The following is a 21,404-nucleotide window of genomic DNA, read 5'->3' as shown; positions in this document are numbered from 1 at the left end:
GTATGAGTGAATTGAAATAAATGTCAAACATATCACAAGCTGTAAACTATAAATAATATAAATTAATATTAGGTACATTCCTTTCTCACTTTTTTTTTACCACAATAATTCAATTCCCGCTTTATAGACAGCGTGATATTGTCTTTTATCGTCGAGCATGACTGCTGTTCGTCATTCTTCGGCAGAAATATCATCTATCTTGTAAAATTTAACATACATAATTTTGTCATAAATTATTTGATAGCTATATTTTATATGGCATTATATGATTAATTATTATTTGTATAAATTTAAACTAAAAACTCACAAATAAACTACAGAACCACAAATATTTTATGATTATCATCATCAAATCATTAATTTAATTTTAAATAAAAAAAAAAATTATTTAACTGTAGACATCATGTATAACATAATATACAATAGATGTAAAATATATTATATTAAGGCTATATTAGACATTCACTAAATAATTAATATCCATCCAAAATTTACAAAAAGTCCATACATTACCAGACTTTCCTTCCGTCAATACGAAAACTTCATGATATCTCGATTTTATCAATACATTTATATTTAATAGATATTATAAAAGTATTTATCTATTTAATTTTTGAATAAACCATCGATATAATATACTTAGTAAGAAACTGAGTTTGTTATCATTAAGAATGATTCGCGTACGATTTTTTATCATAGGAATTAATTCTTTATTATTAGATTTTTGATAGTTGTATTTTTTTTTATACAAAAAATTTGAATATTATACTAAATTAGCTATAATTTGACTTTTGTGCGTTTTTTCATAAAATTCTCGAGAAAACCTCTAAGTTTATCAAAATTGAAATGATTAAACACAACAATTCATCAAATAATATAAGAATGGGTCTTACAAATTTGTATTAACAAAATCAACTTGTCATCGTTTATACATTGTAAGTTTATGGAAATGTAATCGACAAAGAAAATCAAGGAAGTATGTTTTAATATTTAATAATAGGTATATTTATATTTTATAATATGTCAGACTTATTAAAGTCATGATGGTTCAGTGATTTTTTTTGTGGTGGAATACAAGCTTTTAATTGTATAATAACATCTACTATAATAAATCATTTTTCTCTCGCAGTGTTATTTTTGGTCATTTATATTTAATTTAGAATATATAATGTTAAAATTAATTAGTGATTTAATAGTTTGATAAAATAAGTTATATACATGGTTTCATTGTTAAAATATTATAAATTAATATATTTATAATTTTTATGCTAAATTAATTAAAATAATATTCACGTGAGTATACAAACTATAATAACTATATATTAATTAATATTGTATTATATACTTTATTAAATACGTGGACAAGATAAATAAATAAATAGCTCTAATTATATTTATAAATCTGAGTAGAATACCTAGATTATTTATTATAGGTTGTTAGATAGAATCATCATTCACATGAAAACTACTCAACCAAAATTAATGTACTAATCCAACTCATAAATAATGCTTACAAATAGAACTATCAATACACAACTATTTATTATAAGACCATTTGAACAAATATTTATAGGTAAACCAAAACATTCAAAATTAATATAGTTTTTAAATATAACTTTGCAATTAATTTAATAATGGAAATAATATAATATTTTTTAAAGTTATATTATAATCGATTTCGTTATATTATTTCCAATAATCTTAATTCCAAGCACTAAAATTTCAACGACTTTTATCAAATTTTAATGCTCATATTTAAGTACTTTAGTCACTATATATTGTATAAGTAAAAAATATATGAATAATTTAAGTAAATAATAAAATATAAAATCTGATTAGATAAAGAAACAATTTACAGGTTAACATTTTATCTCAAATAAAGGAATAAAACTCCAAGAACATATAAATATAAATATGCTGTGTAGTTTATAACAATATATTACAGAAACTAAATTTTAAAAGATGAACTAACGATAATGTACTAATTAATTTTTATTTTAAATTCTTTAATTTTAACTAAACAAATTAAAATTGTATGTTATTACATCATAAAAGTTCTATTTTCATTTTCTGATACTACATTTAGGATTAATCAAAACACTTGACATTATTTTAGCACAGAATATAATAAATTCCAATATAATTAAAAAAATAACATAATAATTACACAATGTAGTTGTTGGAAAAACAAATTTAGAACTTTTTAAACAACTATTACTTAAATATATATGAAGTTTTTGCATTTAAAAATGTTCATCACAACTACGAGTATTTGTCTAAATTGTAGAAAATGGCTTCGTTTAAAATTATTTTAGGGATTCTATGACAATTATTTTCTAGTATATATATTTGAGAAATATACATATTGAACTTATGTATAGAGCTTGTTTAGGCGTATATGAGGTATTTTTTAACATTTCTATTTTTTTTTTTTTTTTGTTATTATCTTTCTTGGGTGTTTTTCGAAATATGTAAGTCGAAATTATACTTAGTTACATTGAGTTTAAATTTAATTATTTACTTTGAACAATATTAATTTAACACTAATGGTAATTTTATAAAAATCATAATGTTAGTTATGCACTTATGAATACATAAATATATTGTATACTTAATAATAATTAGAGGGGTTGTCAAAAGGCTTATGTGCTTTGAATTTTCACCATAATCAAAATTAGATTCAATATTTCCTCACCTATTTTAATAATTTAATCCTATATCGTTTAAACGTTAAAACAAAATATCATGGAATTTAACAAATAAAATCGGATATTATATATATATATATATGTGTGTGTGTGAAAAAATGACTGGTAATGTATAATTATATATTAAATGATTATATGATACAAATATGTTCTCATCTACCTGAAATAAAAAAAATAGTTCATAACTTAAGTATATCGTAAATCGACGATGTTTTTTTATTTTATTAATTAGATTTTGTAGGAAAAATAACAGGTGTTTTATAAGTGCTTCTTACAATAATATAGATACTGTGAGATAATATATTATACAAGTAAACAATGCTTAATCGTTGTCAATTAATTTAAGTAATTTTTGAAAAATTCACGTTTTAATTTGGTTTATAATACACACGGCAGTCAAATTTAAAACATACCTCATACGCATACTATATTATATTGTTTATGTCTAAAATTCTTTTAAAATTTCAATGGATTCTTTCTTTTTGTTTTAAAAATTAAAGTAAACATAAGACTTAAGGTGATTACAGTTTGGCTTACTAGTATTAAAAAAAAAAGGTGTGTGTGGGTAGCTCACCGAAAACTTTACACTTATATAAATATAATTATATAAGTTATTGAAATAGATGTATCGTATGTGTTGATTTATGAAAGTAGTAAGTAAAACATCGTACGCATAATTATATATAGTGTTGACTTAAAAACTAGGTATTGACAAAATATGTAGGTTTACTGTTCGATGACATAATGTTTCTTCGTAATTTTGATAGTTTAGTTTCTCAAGTATAAGGTTGGTAAGCACAAACGCTGTAACATTGTTGAATTGTATTTTGCGAAACGATTTTTCCGTGGTATGTCGGAGAGTTAATGTGAAGAACCCTAGCTAGAAATTTCCACCCCTATATTGTAACTTGGGTATATATTTTTTGTGTATACCCTTGAAGTCTTTGAAGATTGATGATTCGTTAGAACCGTAAATCTTTGGGATGCAGGACACAGCTACGTAAGGAGATACATATCTAAACGGTTGCAGGTTCCTGACGCTTAAACGTTTGCCACATGTACATAGTCAAATTACGTATACCACTAACAGGATACAGTCGAGGATTTTGGTTAAATTGCGTAACGAGCAGTGACTAAAACGTAATTTACATTGCATCATATTTAACTTTATAATTAATCATAAATTTTAAAAAGAAATATCGAATACTCAAAAAATACAAGTCATATTTATTATAAACCTTTAATTTTTTATTTTTTTTTGACAGATAATGATTTCCTACTTAGTGTTAATAATAAAACTTTTTTAATTGCACTAAAGTAATGTAGAATCTATACAGTTTTGTACAATGAATAGATGCAATAAATTATAAATAATAATGAGCCTTAAGATTAGGGATGAGGTTACCAGTTGTCACTCCCAGTAAATAATATAACTTTAACCTTAATGATAATTATATTTTTAATCAATATGTTTCGTAATTATTATTAACAAAATTATAATAATTAAATAAAATATTTAAGATTAGTCGCACTATTTTCATTGTAAGTGAAATATAGTTTTAATTAATTAATATGAATAAGTTTATGAAATAAAATACAAAAACGTTGAAAATTTAAGTAAATCTAGTGTTTACTACACATAATATTTCAAAGTATTTCCAAAAAAAACATTATGATGTAGTTAATATTTTCTTATTTATTCTGTTAGCATTACTTATTCTACCTATCATGATGGTTCATTTTTAACTACCTATATACTCTAATTGTATATTTAAATTATTATATGCAAATTAAACTTGAGGTATCAATCAAAAATAAAATTTTAAATAAGTAAACAAAATTGAGTAATTATATAACAAATCGTTAAAGAGTGAGTATAGTAGTTACCTGCAAAATATTGATTCTATTTATGGAGAGGGTGCTAAAGAAATATCCAAATGTTTATATCACTGTTGGATGAGAATTCATACAAATGTTGGCAATAGACATACAAATTCAAATAAATTGCGTATTAAATGTTAGATTCGAAAAATAAACCACCATAATATAATCGTGTGGGTACTGGAGAAACGATTATCTGGCTGGCACCACTTTCCCCGTTTGTTAGACTAAATCTACAGGCGTACAAACTTGAAAAATCATCATAAAAATTAATATATATATGTATTGCATACAAAATATCTATAAAAACAAAATTATTAAACTTATTTGAGGTTTATTGGAGTAAAGTATGTTTCATATTGTACACTAGATTCACCTATGCACATTTGTAATTATTTATCTAATATTCTTTATTTATCGTGCTCATGTTCATTAAAAACTATTAATTTATACTTTAAATAATTTTAAATTAAAATCGCTAAAATGTTTCTAAAAATAAAAACAATTTGGGTTTTTTAACCTGTAAAATTATATTTCTTGAAAAATACAAAAGGTGTCCAAAAATAATGACTGTTTTTTTTAAAAAAAATGACCACAGTGCATAGTTGATTAACGAGTAAACTAGATTACATTGCATTACAAAAAGAACTAAATAAGTCTCTAAAAAGCCTGATAATCTAATCGCTCATGATACATAATTAAGTAAAACGTGTTTTGTGTACGCCCTTACCCTTTCCAAAATGGCTACATTCGAGTCGACGAAACGCAACGTGAAGTTGTACATTATTATTGTTGTTTGTGTGAATTAACGGCTACCCAGACTTATTAAGAGATGAAAAAAAGTGTAAAAAGAAACTTACTGCATTCGTATAACTATATTTCAGTGACATAAACTGTTTTTAGAAGGAAAAATTACAACACTAGTACCGAAATATTCGTCACAAGAAGAAATACAGTTAATTTTTTCTTAATCGAAAATTTTAAAGATTTTAAATGTTATTTATAATAATAAATTACCTACACATTCGGTTCTCTTCAATCTTTTATTTTCATGTAATTATTTTTATTGTTTGATCGAATATGCTTATTTTTCAGATCTATAATACCTATATGGAGAATATAGAATTGTATTTAAAAAATATTCATAAATATATCATTTTCAAGTTGTAAGCAAATATCAGTATCCACCTTGGTTTTTAATACTTTAACTGGGCCATATTTGCGCAATATGTATAAATAATTAATTAATATTCAAACGTAATAACATCATTCATATTCATAATTTAATTTAACAATCTGATTTTGTTTTCATACGTGTACGATTTTTTGATAATACAACATAAACCTATGATCGTTAAATTCCACTATTTCTTTTTAATACCTAAACCGAGATATGTTCTGTACCACACGCTTTTATATCCATTAATTTACATGTATAATTATTTAAAATAAATAACACAAAAAATTTACAAAAAAAAAAAAAAAAAACGCTATTATGAATAAGCAGAATTTATCAAATTTTAATTGTATTACGTAGGTATTATTATACTCTTCATCCATTTTCATATCCTAAAATGTATACATAAATATAAGACTAGCATATTGCAATTTTAATTTAAATCCATTTTATTCTTAATGTCGTTTAATTTTTATTATTTGTTTTATATATAATTAATTTATTACTACAATACAAGCGTTTAAAAAAATATACATATTATTTTAATAAAAACATTAGTTTTCAATTGTACAAATCAGAACACCTGTATGAAAGTTTATTAATAAGTATCAAATATTTATTATTTATGAGTATTTCGAGTTGAGGAAAACAATGTAGCACAGTAACTACCCCACTACTACACTAGTGGGGTAGCCACTACTTCTCACTTTAAAATGTTAAATGACTATAGTCAAATGAACCATTAATTCAAGACTAAATATTTGAATACACGACATTTTTGACAATTTAAAAATTGTAAGGAGAAAAATGTCCACATTTATTAAAATTAAAAATCACAACTAAAAAAATACCAAAAAATAAACGACACATTTCTAAATTATATCTAAATTTATAAAAAATAATAGAACAAATTTATCTAGATTACTTTAATAGTAGATAATAAGTTATCCTACCTCAACATTATATTACTAATTTATCAAGATAAAAATTGTTGTATTATGCTTAAAAATTATAAATAATTATATTTTTCGGATTAATTTAATTTTTTTCAACACATTTCTTAAAAATAATTAAAATCTACCAAAGCTCATCTCATTTTTTATTATTTTAAAAGATTAAAAATATTTTATGGGGACAGTTTATTCATTACCTTTATACATATAAATATATAATACTTTTGTATTATATCATATAATACTGAAAAATAATAAAAGTCATAAAATTTTTATAATTTTTATAAATTCAAAGCGATTATACTAAGTTATAAGTGCTTATAACAATTGAAATATTTACAAGAACAAAAACAAACATGTGCAGCTTAATTTTTTCATTATTTAAAAACATTTACTTGAATTAAAGAAATATTAATTTTAATTTTATGTAAATAATTAAATGATTGTTGATTTTATTTCTAATTATGGTTACTCACTTTGGATATAAAATAATGTATAGTGGTGTATATTTATTTTAAATTTTAAACCGATACCTAATTGTGGCATTTGAAAAACGATTGGTAGCGGAAATTTACAGTTTATATATACCACAAATGGACAAATAAGTGGTCTGTTCAAAATGTATAACGAAATAATTTATTAATTAGTTAGGATTTAATACAATAATATGTTAATTGTATGTTATGTAAAATATATATACAATTATAAACATAAATTCTCACTTGTATATTATTATATTATTAAATCACACATTAGTTAAATATTGATCTATGGTCTCTCTCTCTCTCTCTCTCTTTATGTATATAAATATATAAACAACTGCAACTTAATGCCAATTATATCTATTTTATATAAAGTTAGTTTAGTTATTTAGGTCGTAGTTATGACGTGTTTACCGGATACATAAGTGTTACATAAGTGTTTGTTTATACATATACATATATATATATTATATATTTAAGTATTGTATTATTTTAGTGACAGAGATTTTATCTGACCAACAATTGATTATTTTGTAACATATGATGTGTAAGAATATTTTCTACATCCTGGTGAATGTTCAAACTGGAGGAGGGATGCTATATCAAAATCGAGTAAATAAGGGTTATCGATCGAAGTCGGCGGCGTGTGTCAGAGATAAGGAGACACCCTACACCCTACCGATGTACCATTGCGTTAGCTCTTATTGTTACCACTACCGAATTTCAATTCCTTTTTTGTTCCTTTCCTTTTCTTCAACAATACCGAATTCACTCTATTAGCGTGCACTCGCGTCTCTACCGCACGTCATTAACTTGCCTGCCCGGGCAGGGTTATACGCACGGCGACATGGACGATAAATAATTATCATTATTTGCGTCCATGATTAATCCTAGCTGTCGTTAACCGTTCCTCTATCCAGCAACTGCCCCTGGCGTTGGTTTTTCAATTCTATTTTTTTATTTTGTGAATGCGTATAATAATCATAATATATTATTTTATATAATATAACAGTCGTCGAGTCTTCCACTCGATGCGGTCGCTGGAGATATGATGCCTGCAACTGTGCCATTATAAGAACAAAACATTAAAATGTGTATTTATATATAAGTACTATATAGGTTACTATTTTTTGGGCTAATGGCGATGACACCGATATAACGCATTGTGCGTACGTATAAAGATGAAAAGATCGATTGCTTGCGTTTGTGGTAAAATGATTTAAATGAAATGCCGGTGACAGCAGCAATCACATAAGGACCGATATTAATATAATATCTAAGAAACTATTGTTCTTTGGACGAAATAAATTTAGATGATGTATAAGCAATAAACATACGTATTGTATAGGTATATGCGTTATTATTTTTATATTGTTTAAGCAGTATTAGGTAGCTAAAATATTATGTAAGTACCAAACTTGTTCTTATATAATTAAATATATAAAAATGTTTAGAGACAATAATATAATATCTGAGTAAGTGTATAGATAATTGATAATAGAATATCTAAGCTACTGTATACAAGTATATACCCGCCGATATGTGTTTAAAGTAGTGTGCTACTGTGTTTTATTTGTTATGCACTAACTGAAATGATCATTGTTCGTACAAAGTATTGAATGCTGTGTATTAATTGCTTATGAATTGTTGCCTATTTATAGGCAACATATTTTTTTAGTAACTTTTTTTATTCTATTTATATTTACTTAGCTTAGTTAAATACAACCCTTTATTATATTTGTATATTCGTTTTACTAACAATAACAAAAGTTATTGATGCAATTGTTTTCTTAAATGTGGTAGATTTAATATAACCGAATTTTAATAACTTATTTTGAGTATAACTGAGTATAAGCTTCAACATTCTAAAATTCCAGCAAATCCACGTTTTTATAACCATTTATCATAACCACAGTTATTACTCGTTAAGATAAATTTTCAGACGACTGTCATTATTTTTGAGTATTACCTAAATTATTTATGTATAGAAAATATTTAACTGTTTATAGTTTCTTGATAAATGTAATATTAGGTATTTATCTATTTATATATATCTGTTTAAATTATGTTCTGAGATAAATTATCTAGATTATAAAAAATATTTTTTGACATAAGAATTATATTTTATTATTATTTTTTTGAAATTGAAATTGGATGATTAGATTAATTTATATAATATATATGATAATTATATTATATATATTTATATACTCATATTTACGATTTTAAAAATTATACATAGCGTCAATATAAGAAATTTACCCATTATTGTTAAAAGAAACATTTATTAGTGTCGGTTTTTACTGAACCAAGTATTTTATACAGTTTGAATGCCTACACAATTGGCATAATTGTATAGTCATAATATGTAATGTAGCTTAGGTATAAATGCGAGCTTTCTATTTATTTGGTTTTACTAGTGTGATAAATATTTTAATTTGGTAGTAGGGGATAATATTTATTATTTATAGATTAAACATTTTTTTTAAATAATTATTTACAAAAAATGAAAATTGGGAATTTTATCCCATACAAGTCCTTATGGAAAATTAATGTAGACTTAGTTGTAAAAAATAACTTTTTATCACTTACAATATTAATTGATAATTATTAGAATAAAAATAAAACCATATTATATACTTAAATTGCATAATTAAAAAAACTTAAATAAATAATCTCTTTTTCACGACTAAGTACCTTTAGGTACCTTGTCAATTTTAACACAAACTTAAAACACAAATTAAAAAAAAAGTTCAATTAAAAATGTAATTAAAATATATAAATTCCAATGGGAATAAATCACATACAAAGTCATTCTGGATCTGGAGATCCTTATAGTATGAACACGCTTTATGCCACCAAATCTTACACATAAAGCATATAATTCAATCCGCAATCGTCATATTTTCCATTACATGCTAGACAATTTTCTTTGTAAATTATTATTGTAGCCGATTCAGTGTTAACAGTTGTTCTTAATTATTCAGAAGTACCAGTATTTTAAGTAATTTATTGAGCTATTACATAATTAAAAATCAAAATTAAATTTTACCCAAATCGAATGTTATATTATAATAATTACTATTATATTTATAATAAAATTCTATTTTTCAAATTAAAAATTATCAGTTTTTTATTTAAATAGATGTGATAATATTTTATCTAGATAAACATTTAAGTCGAATAATATTATCATATCCAGATACATTTTCAATGAATCATCTTTTATCTTATTGTTGATCTATTTTTATCAATATAGGAAATAGTTAGATTGATTCAAAAAGAATATTAAACGATGTCAACGATCATCGGTCATACTATGTTTGGCGTCGTCAACACGATGACAATATGGTCAAAACTCTTAACTTGTACGACTGAATAAAATAAGATGAATATTTTTTTGGTTTTCAGACTGAAATTTTTTTAATTCTCTAAAAATAAAATAACATACTTTTACGATATATATTTTTAATAAAATGAAAATGAAGTGATTAAAATGTTAGTTTCAGTTCAATTTTTAAGGCATTTAAAATTATACTATAGTTATATAAATTATTTTGATTATTAAGTCATCATACAAAAACATTTTATCGAATACAACTTATAAATACATTTTTTTAATATTGTTATTACCTAGGTAGTGTGTAACATTACTCTATCTATAGTAGTTAAGAATTTTTATTTTATTGGTGTCATAAATTTTATATAATTTATGTTTAAAAATTTTCTTTTAATTATAGCAGTATATTTAATGAAATATCAATTATAAAAAAGAAGTTTGACAAGATTAAGGGATCATTATAGACTATGAAATCATGTTTGATAATATCCTAATTCCTAATATTATTATTTTAATTTTAGTTGCCCCAATTGGATGCATCTGGACAAGATCCTGGAGGAAGAAGATTTCGTATCGAGAATGGTGACTCCCTTGGAGAAAAAGAAGAGGTAATTAAAAACAATAAAAACCATATATTTTAATTCAAACTAATTATAATCATACACTTATAATTTCAAAAACTGAGTTTTAATAAAATAAATCAAGCTATCATATACATTCATACATATAGAAATGTTATTTAATTGAGTGTACAAAGTACAACATGCTTCTGCTGTTATAGAATATTCGCGTTATTGAAATTGCAACTGTCTTGTGCATCGTGTTACTCGAACCTTATTATATTATGCTTTGAAATTGAAATATAAACTAATGCATAATAATTATAAATGACATAAGCATTGTGCAATTAGTAAATTTGGAATTTTCTTAATCTTGTGGAGAACATAATGTTATAAAAAAAAGTTTGTATAAAATAGTATGATAAATAATTATTTTTACATTGTTTTAATTTAATAATAAATTATCTTTACACGTATATAATAGTAAAAGTAATATTTTGTTTACTAATACATATTTAATATGGTAAAAATATAGGTATTACAAAATAATATCATACCTTATTTATATCAACAAATATAATAATTTATAGATGTAAGGCTTAGCTATTTTAGTAATATATATTACTGTATACCTAATAATGTTCAAGCAAATAAATACGTGCATTCGTATCATTTAGCATCAGGTTATTTTGCATTAATTTCATTGCAAATATTATGTATTATGATAACGTTAAACAGTAACGCCAAACACTATTTTAATAACCTCAATCAATCATTTATAGATGAAAAATAGTATATTTAATGTTTTTAGAATTAAAACTGTTGAATTAATTGAGCTGTTGTTAAAATGAAAAATTCCATACATATCATACATATATATTATGTACCTATTATTTTACACAATTACACAGATACTAGTTCTAATAAATAATAATGTACTTGTAAGACACATGAACGAGTATATTTATGTTTAAAAGTATTGATGATTAAGTCGTTGAATTCTAAAATACGATTCTGAGAGTTAGGTTAGATTTACCCACCATTATTACGACGTTTCTCCTGGTTTCTCGGAAACTAAAGGGTACAGAAAAATGAGAAAAAAAATACTTTCTATCTACGTCGTATCATTAAGCTTTTGACCTTTTTTTATTCGAATAATTTATGAAAGAAATTGTAAATAATTTCTATACTTAATTTGTAAACATTTTAAAAATATATTACATAAATAAAATAAAGTTTGAATAGATGCATTAATGATGAACCAAATTTAAAAATATATAGAATACAATTTGATTATCATAATTTTGAAACAGATTTTTCAGCATACAAATACATAAACGGAGGGTATGATCTGATTAAATTCATATTTTTATATTTCTTTTGCGGATTTTAAAAAATTATATAATTTTACATTCTGATCAGAGCAAAGAGCAATGAATGTATTGATTTTACATTAATATTTTTTTTCATATCTGTCATCACCTTTTAGGTTTTGGGATAGTAAAAATGCCTTGGTTTTTAACTCCAAGGGTGGTTTCTGACAGAATATTGTGTCTAGTTAATATAGTTGGTAATTTGGGGGGAGGGCTAAAACAATTTCTAGTATTTATCAAAATAACTGGGAAAACAAAAAGGAAATTTAGGAAAAATGTAAATATTTACACAAGACCAATTGATTTTATTTTATTTTTTTTTTTTTTTATGTAAAACACCCTAGATACATTAAATGTTTATACAAGCATTTCTTATACAAGATAACAATTTTACAATATTTTGAACCATTTTGATTTATTTATAGACATTTGACGTTTCATTTTTTTTATACATGTCAATAAAATAATTTTTGTTTGGCCTAAAACTTCATAAAATAACGATTTCCTTATTTTTTTTATAATTCAATGATAAATAATTGTAAGTAAGTACTTATAATTTTCCTAAAATGTTTATTTTATTATTTTAGTGTTTTTATTTTATTATAATGGTATAATTTTCAAAATAATTATTTTAATTTTGAGCTCTTTATAAACATCTAACATCTTCAATACTTGTTTAGCTTATTTTTTTTATTATATATATTATATTATATTTATTAGTAATTGGTAGATAATAAAATAATGATCAGTGAGGGAAAAAGCTTGAAAGTTTAATACAAAATTCCTCATAATTTGATTTTATTGCTATTTAAAAATATCAAACATACATTTTTTTTAAGCATTTAAGAATAACAACAATTTGGAAAAAATTGTGATTTTGACTAATTTGAAAAATTTCATTTATTTCGTTAGTTTTTTTTTTAATTGAACCTACTGTTGATTGTTGATTAAAAAATTCCATTTTTATATTCTTCTTATTATTTTGCTATTCCTATTTATTTTAATAGTCCTTCGGAATGATTTTGAGTTTTTATCTAGGTAGACACTTTTTTGCTAATACATATTACATAATCTAATAATATTTCTAAGTAATGTATTTTTTTACAAATATATGGGAAATTAGACATTGGTAATACATACTTCAACAAAAATTTCCTTTATTTACTTTTTTTTTTTTTTGATACCTATCTATATTGTTTATATTGATTATGTTATACTGTATTCTTTTAGTCAATATGCGAATTTTCGTAGTTAATTTTCATTAGCTACAAACTCTATAAGATGTATTACAATTAAAATTTAAAATTTATTTATTTATTCATTTGACAAACAATCTTAAAATAATAGTATAATATGATATACTGAGTTATTATATTATTATATTGAGTAATTCCATAAGGAATGTATAACTTTGTTTTATGCTGTCCAAACTTTATAACTATTGTTATATATTAAACATTTACAATTTTGATTATCCTATAAATCAATATATATTTATAAGTTTTTATACATTTTAAAGTTTAAACTCTGCGTAATTTGAAATACTTGAAAAATGTATCTGTAATACTATTATAGCAAAGTTGTACAATTAATTTATTTTCAATGTATACGTATGTAACATATAAAGATACAGGGTATTTGGGCATCAAATAAAATCTGATAGGTAATAATTATATTTTTCGAAGCAACTACCTATATAGGACCACCTAAGCACGTTTCATCTGTAAAAGTAACGTTAAACAAAAGATTTTAAATCTATGTTTTTTAATAGTAACCACCGATGAAATGTTAAAATACATTTCAAAATAATAGAATATATTCTTCCATATACACACTTGATAATAACATAAGCCAATAATATTTAGGTATAAAAATAAAACTCTTATTTTTATAATAAATACTGTAACCTAATCAATATTTTTTAAATGTATCATACAAAGCAAAATATTAGTTTTTTTAATACAATTTAAATTATGTTTTTTGTCAATTATATTCATTATATATTTTATAATAATAAATATAATTAAATAGAATATACATTATTCATGCACTGTACAATGTACATGGTGTGGAGATATAACAAATATTTTGAATTTAAAATAAATGTGTGCAATAATACGTATTCTAGGAAATATAAATATTTTGTACTAGTACTGATTAATTATCTATTGGTTATGTAAGTCTGGAATTTTAAATCAAACATTAATATCGCTTTTCACTGTTTACCGTGGAAAACATGATTCTTTGATTTCCTTGACTTTATTTTGTACTATACATATATAGATATTTGATGTGCACGTTTCATGGATGAATATTTTCTTGTAGAAATATTCATATATTTGTCATTACCAGTTGCTAGTCGATTTCGTGCTAGGTCGTGGAAAGAGTCAAAAAATAAATCTTTCTGCAGTAAATCGTTAAAATCTCCATCAGAGGTATAACTGTGAGTTTATAAATGCATGTTTTTCATAGCTAAATTTATTATTTGATAAATAAATGTGCAACTATTTAAATATGAAAAATCAACACTCCCTCGTTTTTGATTTGAGGTATTTTTACATAATAGTAAATTAAATTTGGATATCACGAATTGCTAACATTTTTTTTTTACTCAACATAATATGAATAGAAATATTATTTTGGTCATTGTCATATAATTAATATCTTATGGTTAGAAATGGAACACTGTCATATAACCAATTTTGTCAATTTTATTACTTATTTAAAAACATACCTAGCTAAGTTTCAGATAGCTTAAATAATTGCGAATTATTAACATTGGAGTTTTAAAACTAGGTAATTATTTGGGAGCAGATTTCGATTTTAAAAACTATTGTTTTGAGTTGCGACAATCTTGTACCAAGGTTGCTGGATATACTCGAGGTGACGGAGTTCGACCCATGGCAAACATAATATGAAATTTTTATACTTTTTTCCATATGTGATTACAGATTAAATTCATAGTTTTTGCGGTAAATCGACGGGCTGAATACTAATGCACATTGCATAGTAAAAATTGGTGTTTTAGCTACTATAAGATGTGGTGCTTTATTGATATCATCATCATACCCATCTCATAAAACCACAGTTTTCATAGCGTCAGAATCTCGATATACATTACTATGAGTACAGTCTGTGTCAAGTCCCTAGGGAATTGGTAGTTTCATGTGCCTGCATACCGGGTGATTTCAGCTTTCTTGTTTCATTCAAAAGAAATTCGTCATCTTATTACTTCGTTTTAGTAAAATGCCTTACAGAATTAACTAAATTCTAATTGTATAATGATTATTATTTAAAGTGAATTTTTTTTTATTACTTTCTTTAACAGTTATTTTATACTCTAATATTCTATAATGTGTAATATACTTCTGTTAATTTTTATTTATCACATTGTTATAATCGCATATAGTTAATAGTTTATATCAGATATAAATGTGTTTTATTCGTCTGCAGTAATAATAAAAATATCAATTCCCTTTTTAAAATGTGTTTGTAACTACGTTTTTTTTATGACTACATTTAAAAAAAAAAATTAAATACATTCATAAATAATTATTATAATACAATTATATTCGTATTATAGTAAGCTAAGATAATCGATATTATCTCCAGTTTTGACCAACCATTGCAGCGCATAATACCAATCCATGTCATATCATGCTTAGAAAACTTAATGAATATTATTATATTATTATATGTGTATTGTAATACTATATCGTAAGTACATATCAGTTAACAATATGTTTGATATTTTACTAATTGTACCTGTTGTTTTTTTAATTTGGTTTCTTTTTCCTGACCTAGTTACGTAAATAATGTTTTATTAATCATTCTTATTTTAACAACTATGATTATCTTAACTCCCGAATGCGTAGTGACAAATGGATAGTAAATCTTTCTTTTAAAGAAAATTGAGGGAGAATTCTGCAATTAATCAATAGTATACGTCTTGCTCTTAAATTAATGCGTTATATTATATGAAGACTATGATATAACATATAAACTTTATAGATATAATATAATATAGACTCAGGAAAAGTGAAAATACAGTTCAATTAAAAAAATTAAAATGTTACACATAGTATACACAAGCCTTGGAGTACAATATTTTAATTATCATAATAATTCAATAAATCTGAAATATTGATTGAATAAAATTAATAATAAGTACTAGTACTTACTAATAATAGTAGGTATGCTGTAACGCTTTTTTTCATAATATGGTTTAGTCGTGGTAAACAATTTAGATATAAAAATGAGTATTTTATGTTTATCATACAGACTTATACTATACTATACTATATTACACATAATTCCCAGACACAAGGAAAAAACATTTAAGTATTGTTTGAAAAAAAAATATAACAATACTTCAACTAAATAACAATTTTGTTTCTACAAAAAATATTGCACATAAATGAAAAAATGATAAATTAATTTAAATGCATTTGATGTTTACATCATTCAATTTTAACATTGCCATAGTAGATATTTAGTATTTATTATAGATAACGTAAAATATTCAGTGTTATTTTTTTTTTTTTATAATTATGTACACTTTAATAATTTTGACTAATTCAAAGACTAAATATTAGTTAAGACCTACCAATTTAATTCATATTATGATCTAAAAGTAAACATTTTAATAATATTAAATGTCCTTCAAATTACTTGAATAGATAAGTAGATAAGTTGAAATTTATTTAAAATAAATACTTATACAAAGAAAAGATTTTATAATTTATTATAATCACTGAACATATTTAAGTTTTAGTACTTAAATAAACTTGTACACTTTCATCTGCTGATATTTATTTTAATTAATGTCTGCGAGGCATGATTAATCGTTAATAATAATGTTTAATACAATGCTAGAGGAAAAAATTATTTACTTTACTATCATCAATACCTACTTATCCTTGCGTTATTTTAAGAATTTATCTACTTACGTGTTTTTTCTTCAATTATTTGAGTCAAGTTCTACCTCTAATGTAAACTGATAATTTCAAATATTTATTTTTGATATATATTCTGAGAACACTATTAAATAAAAACAAAAAAAACAACTCGATTAAATACACATACACCTTTTGGCTTTCTCCATTAAATTTGTCAACAATTATTGGCTAAAAAAAGAGAGTAAGAGAGATAGAATTACAAATATTTTTTCAATTAAATCGATTTTGAAAAGTCAAAAAAAGTTTATTTTATAAATAATTTATTGAAATGCAAAAATATATATTTATTCCTACCGAGAATTGAAATTAAATTATACAAAAAGGTCATACATGGATTATTTTATGAACAATTTTAATCCATCGTTTTACTTCGATAATCTCTAAAAAATAGTTTTTTATACCATTAACTTTACTATTTTTGTTCAAACATACAATAAATGTTTTATTATTTTGTATTTTTTTATAAAATAGTAACTGGTAATTTATGGTTATTTAATAATATACTAATAATATGACATATTTAACACACCCATAACTACCCAAGAATCTGATAAGTCACAATTATGGTCTGTGAGTATGTTTAAAAAGTCTTCTTCCATTTGGTTCGATGTATAACTTACAAACAAAAATCAATACTATAATACGATAGTAATCATATTAAAACTAAAATTTAACTATATTATTTATAAAAATAATTCACTTTAAAAATGTGCTCTTCAAAATTATTCAATGACAATACAAAATATAATATAATAAATACATTTATTTATATTTACATTATAATATTAAAAATTATAAAAGCGTAGTTCTTCAAAAACATGAATTTAAAATAAAAGTTTTTTTTATTTATTAATTTTATTATTGTATATAATATTTATTTTATTTAAGTTACATGAATACTCTAATTAAAAAATAAGTTTTATTTTTTTTTACAGTTTCACTACCTTTTAAATAATATTTCTTTAGCAATAAATAATTTGTATTTTTATACATTTTTTCAGATATTTGGATCTCCTTGTACTCCAGTTCTGGAAAATCCAGAATTTCAGACAAGATGGTACTTTAAATATTTTTTGGGAAAACGTATGTATTTTTTTAAAATCATATTGTGTTATTATAAACGTATTTTCAATATACTAATTGTTTTTTTAACTTGTTGTTTTGTGTTTGGAATTTTAATATCCTTACATTGATTTTTTTTTTAAATAATTTTTACATCTATTTGCTTAAGGAATATATTTGATTATGTTTTTTTCTAGTGCACCAGAATTATGTAGGATCGGATGTGGATAAGTTTCCATTTTTTTTATCCGTTGTGCTGACGGATGCTAATCATCAGTGCGTGCCTCAGTATAGAGCAATTTTATGGCGCAAAACGGTGAACATTTTTTATTTAATATTATTATTTTTATAAAAATGATGTGTAAAAAATATTTTTATAGTAAAATACCAATAGCATTATTATAAATAGTTAAATGAAACTATTAACATACCATTATTGTAATTAGTAATTAAACAATTATTGTTAACATTTTTGAAAACATTGTCAAAGTAAATTCATGATCTCCAAATAATTTTATTTAGATTCTGAGCGAAACTATAAAAGTATTGATTTTAATAAATTGAATTTAGTTGATATATTTAGGAAGTAAAAGTAAAAAGATTCTTTGTATTTTTCAAAATAATAAAGAAAACCAAAAAAAAATATTCAGAAAAAACAGGAATTTGTACAGAAAACCTGTTTTTATGGTCGTATATCGGTTTTGTTTTATTACTGTAATTCGAACCAAATAATAGTAAATAATTTAAATTTTTACAAAATATTAATACATATTAATATTTTCTATGCATTATACAATTTTCAAAATAATTTGACTATTTTTGAGCTAGATAAAACGTTGGACAATTTTCATAGTAAATATTCGTTTGGACAAAACACCTCGAAAATTATTTAAAAGTTCCTCATATGATGACCACATACCAATTGAAAAAAATCAAGTATACAAGCATAAATCATGTTTTCGTATAAGAAGTTAAAGTTGAAGTATTGATGATATTTTTAAAGTATATAATATACATTAGATTTAAAAATGGCTCCTTTAAGTAGTCTCTATTTTAATCTAATAATTTCGAAAATATATAATCACAACATTGTCTAATAAACATTTTAAGTTAAAATTTGAACGAAATTGTATATTTAAACAATAAAAAATGATTTTAATTGTTTTGTTGCAATTTAAAAATATTATTCGTGATATGCTTGAAATTTTTAACGTATATTATTATATTTTATACACAAAATTACATTTTCAAACTTAATATTATTGCCAAAAATTAATTCTTTTGTATATAATATATACCAGCAGTTCTCGAACTTTTTTTTTACGTACCACTTAGGTATATTATCAATCAGTCGCGTACCACTAATGACTAAAAATAGAATGATCCAAATTCCAAATTGTACAGTTAGATACATTTATTTTAAATGATAAGGCAGTAAAATACTACAACTACAGTATAATTATTTTTTATTTATTAGTTTTTTAAAATAAGATATGAATGGGTTTATTATCCAAAAATGGCCCTCCAAGTACCATCATGTAGTCTTTCGTATACCACAATTTTAGAACCGCTAATATATACCGTATCACTAGTAATAAAATAAATCACTTTAATAACAACATAAATATATCATAAAATATACTTAGTTATATTAGATGACAGACTGACTTCACTTAGAATCATTTTTCGTATGCAATAACTTATAATTTAATTCATTTAACACATAGATCATTGTGCATTTCTCAACGACGAAAAAAAAAAGCAGTTGACGCCAACTGTAGAGTAAAACATTAAAGTTATCTATTTTCCTCTTTTATTAACATGATATAATAATAGTATTATAAAACGTTAGTAAATATCATAGAACACACAATTATGAAAAAATGTATTAAGTATTTTTTTCCACTCAAATTAATTTATGAATTCATTTTTTTATTTTTATTTAACGTAGAATATACATTTTTAAATGACATATGTTTATTGTTTATATCATGATATTATATCAATATAATAATAATATAATATTATTGTTAGGCGAATAACATAGCTAAACAAAGTAATATCAGTGATCACGTAGATAATCAGCAATAAGTACACCGAATAACGTCTAAAATTAATAATAGAAAAGCATTAAAAATATATAAATTATAAATTAACTTATTAGTAATATATTTTTAGTTTTAAAACATGGACAGAACTTTTTGATTTTAAAACACAAATTATAAAATATGATATATAATAATATATTATGTGTCATTGGTTAAAAAATTTAAAAGAAACATATACATGTTCTACATGATTCACGTTCGAATATTTAATCTTAATTCATTTCTTGATACATTATAATTACGTATTTATTACGATGATTTATAAAATATATTAATATAAAAAACAAATTAAATATTATTAAATATCAAACTAATTTAATTAAAACATTTTGTATATATTATTATAATTAATTGTTACTGTTGTCTCATAAATTGTAAATGGTTATATTATTATATAAATTATTTATAAATGATATAATATAATAAAAATATCCAATATAGTTGGATTTTTAACAGTATAACCAAACGAATAAAAAAACTACAAATACTAATTATACAAATTAATAAATATGTATGCATATTAATAAGTTAGTAAGTATGAAAACAATTTTAATTACGCATTTAGATAAAAAAAAAAAAAGATAGCCAAGTGGATACTACTCTGTTATACATTAAGTATCGAATAGATCATTTTAATAGAAATAAATTTGAATTCAGTAATAAATTATTGTGTGTCAATAACGATTTCCCGTGGAGATTGTCTGTCGGTCTATAATACTAAGTATAGTTCAAGATATTTTTTTTCAAATAGCTGTTAAGTCATTTATTTTTCTATTAGTATTGCGGAAAATTGATTTAATTG

At 22.9% G+C, this 21,404-nt stretch overlaps 1 protein-coding gene across 3 annotated transcripts in view; it reads left to right on the top strand.

Moving 5' to 3' along the window:
* The window catches only part of LOC113557457 (GTPase-activating Rap/Ran-GAP domain-like protein 3), a 285,169-nt gene that overhangs the window by 194,331 nt on the left and 69,434 nt on the right, over positions 1–21,404 (top strand). For all 3 annotated transcript variants that reach the window (XM_026962994.1, XM_026963011.1, XM_026963003.1), the window contains exons 3-5: positions 11,063–11,149; positions 18,434–18,515; positions 18,692–18,810. In XM_026962994.1, the coding sequence (XP_026818795.1) occupies positions 11,063–11,149; positions 18,434–18,515; positions 18,692–18,810 (288 nt within the window). The remainder of the gene's footprint in view (positions 1–11,062; positions 11,150–18,433; positions 18,516–18,691; positions 18,811–21,404) is intronic.

This window comes from Rhopalosiphum maidis, chromosome 1, assembly GCF_003676215.2.
Source record: "Rhopalosiphum maidis isolate BTI-1 chromosome 1, ASM367621v3, whole genome shotgun sequence".
In the NCBI taxonomy this organism is placed as follows: Eukaryota; Metazoa; Arthropoda; class Insecta; order Hemiptera; family Aphididae; genus Rhopalosiphum; species Rhopalosiphum maidis.
The sequence above is the reverse complement of the archived record's forward strand: the minus strand, read 5'-3'. Positions and strand labels throughout refer to the sequence as shown.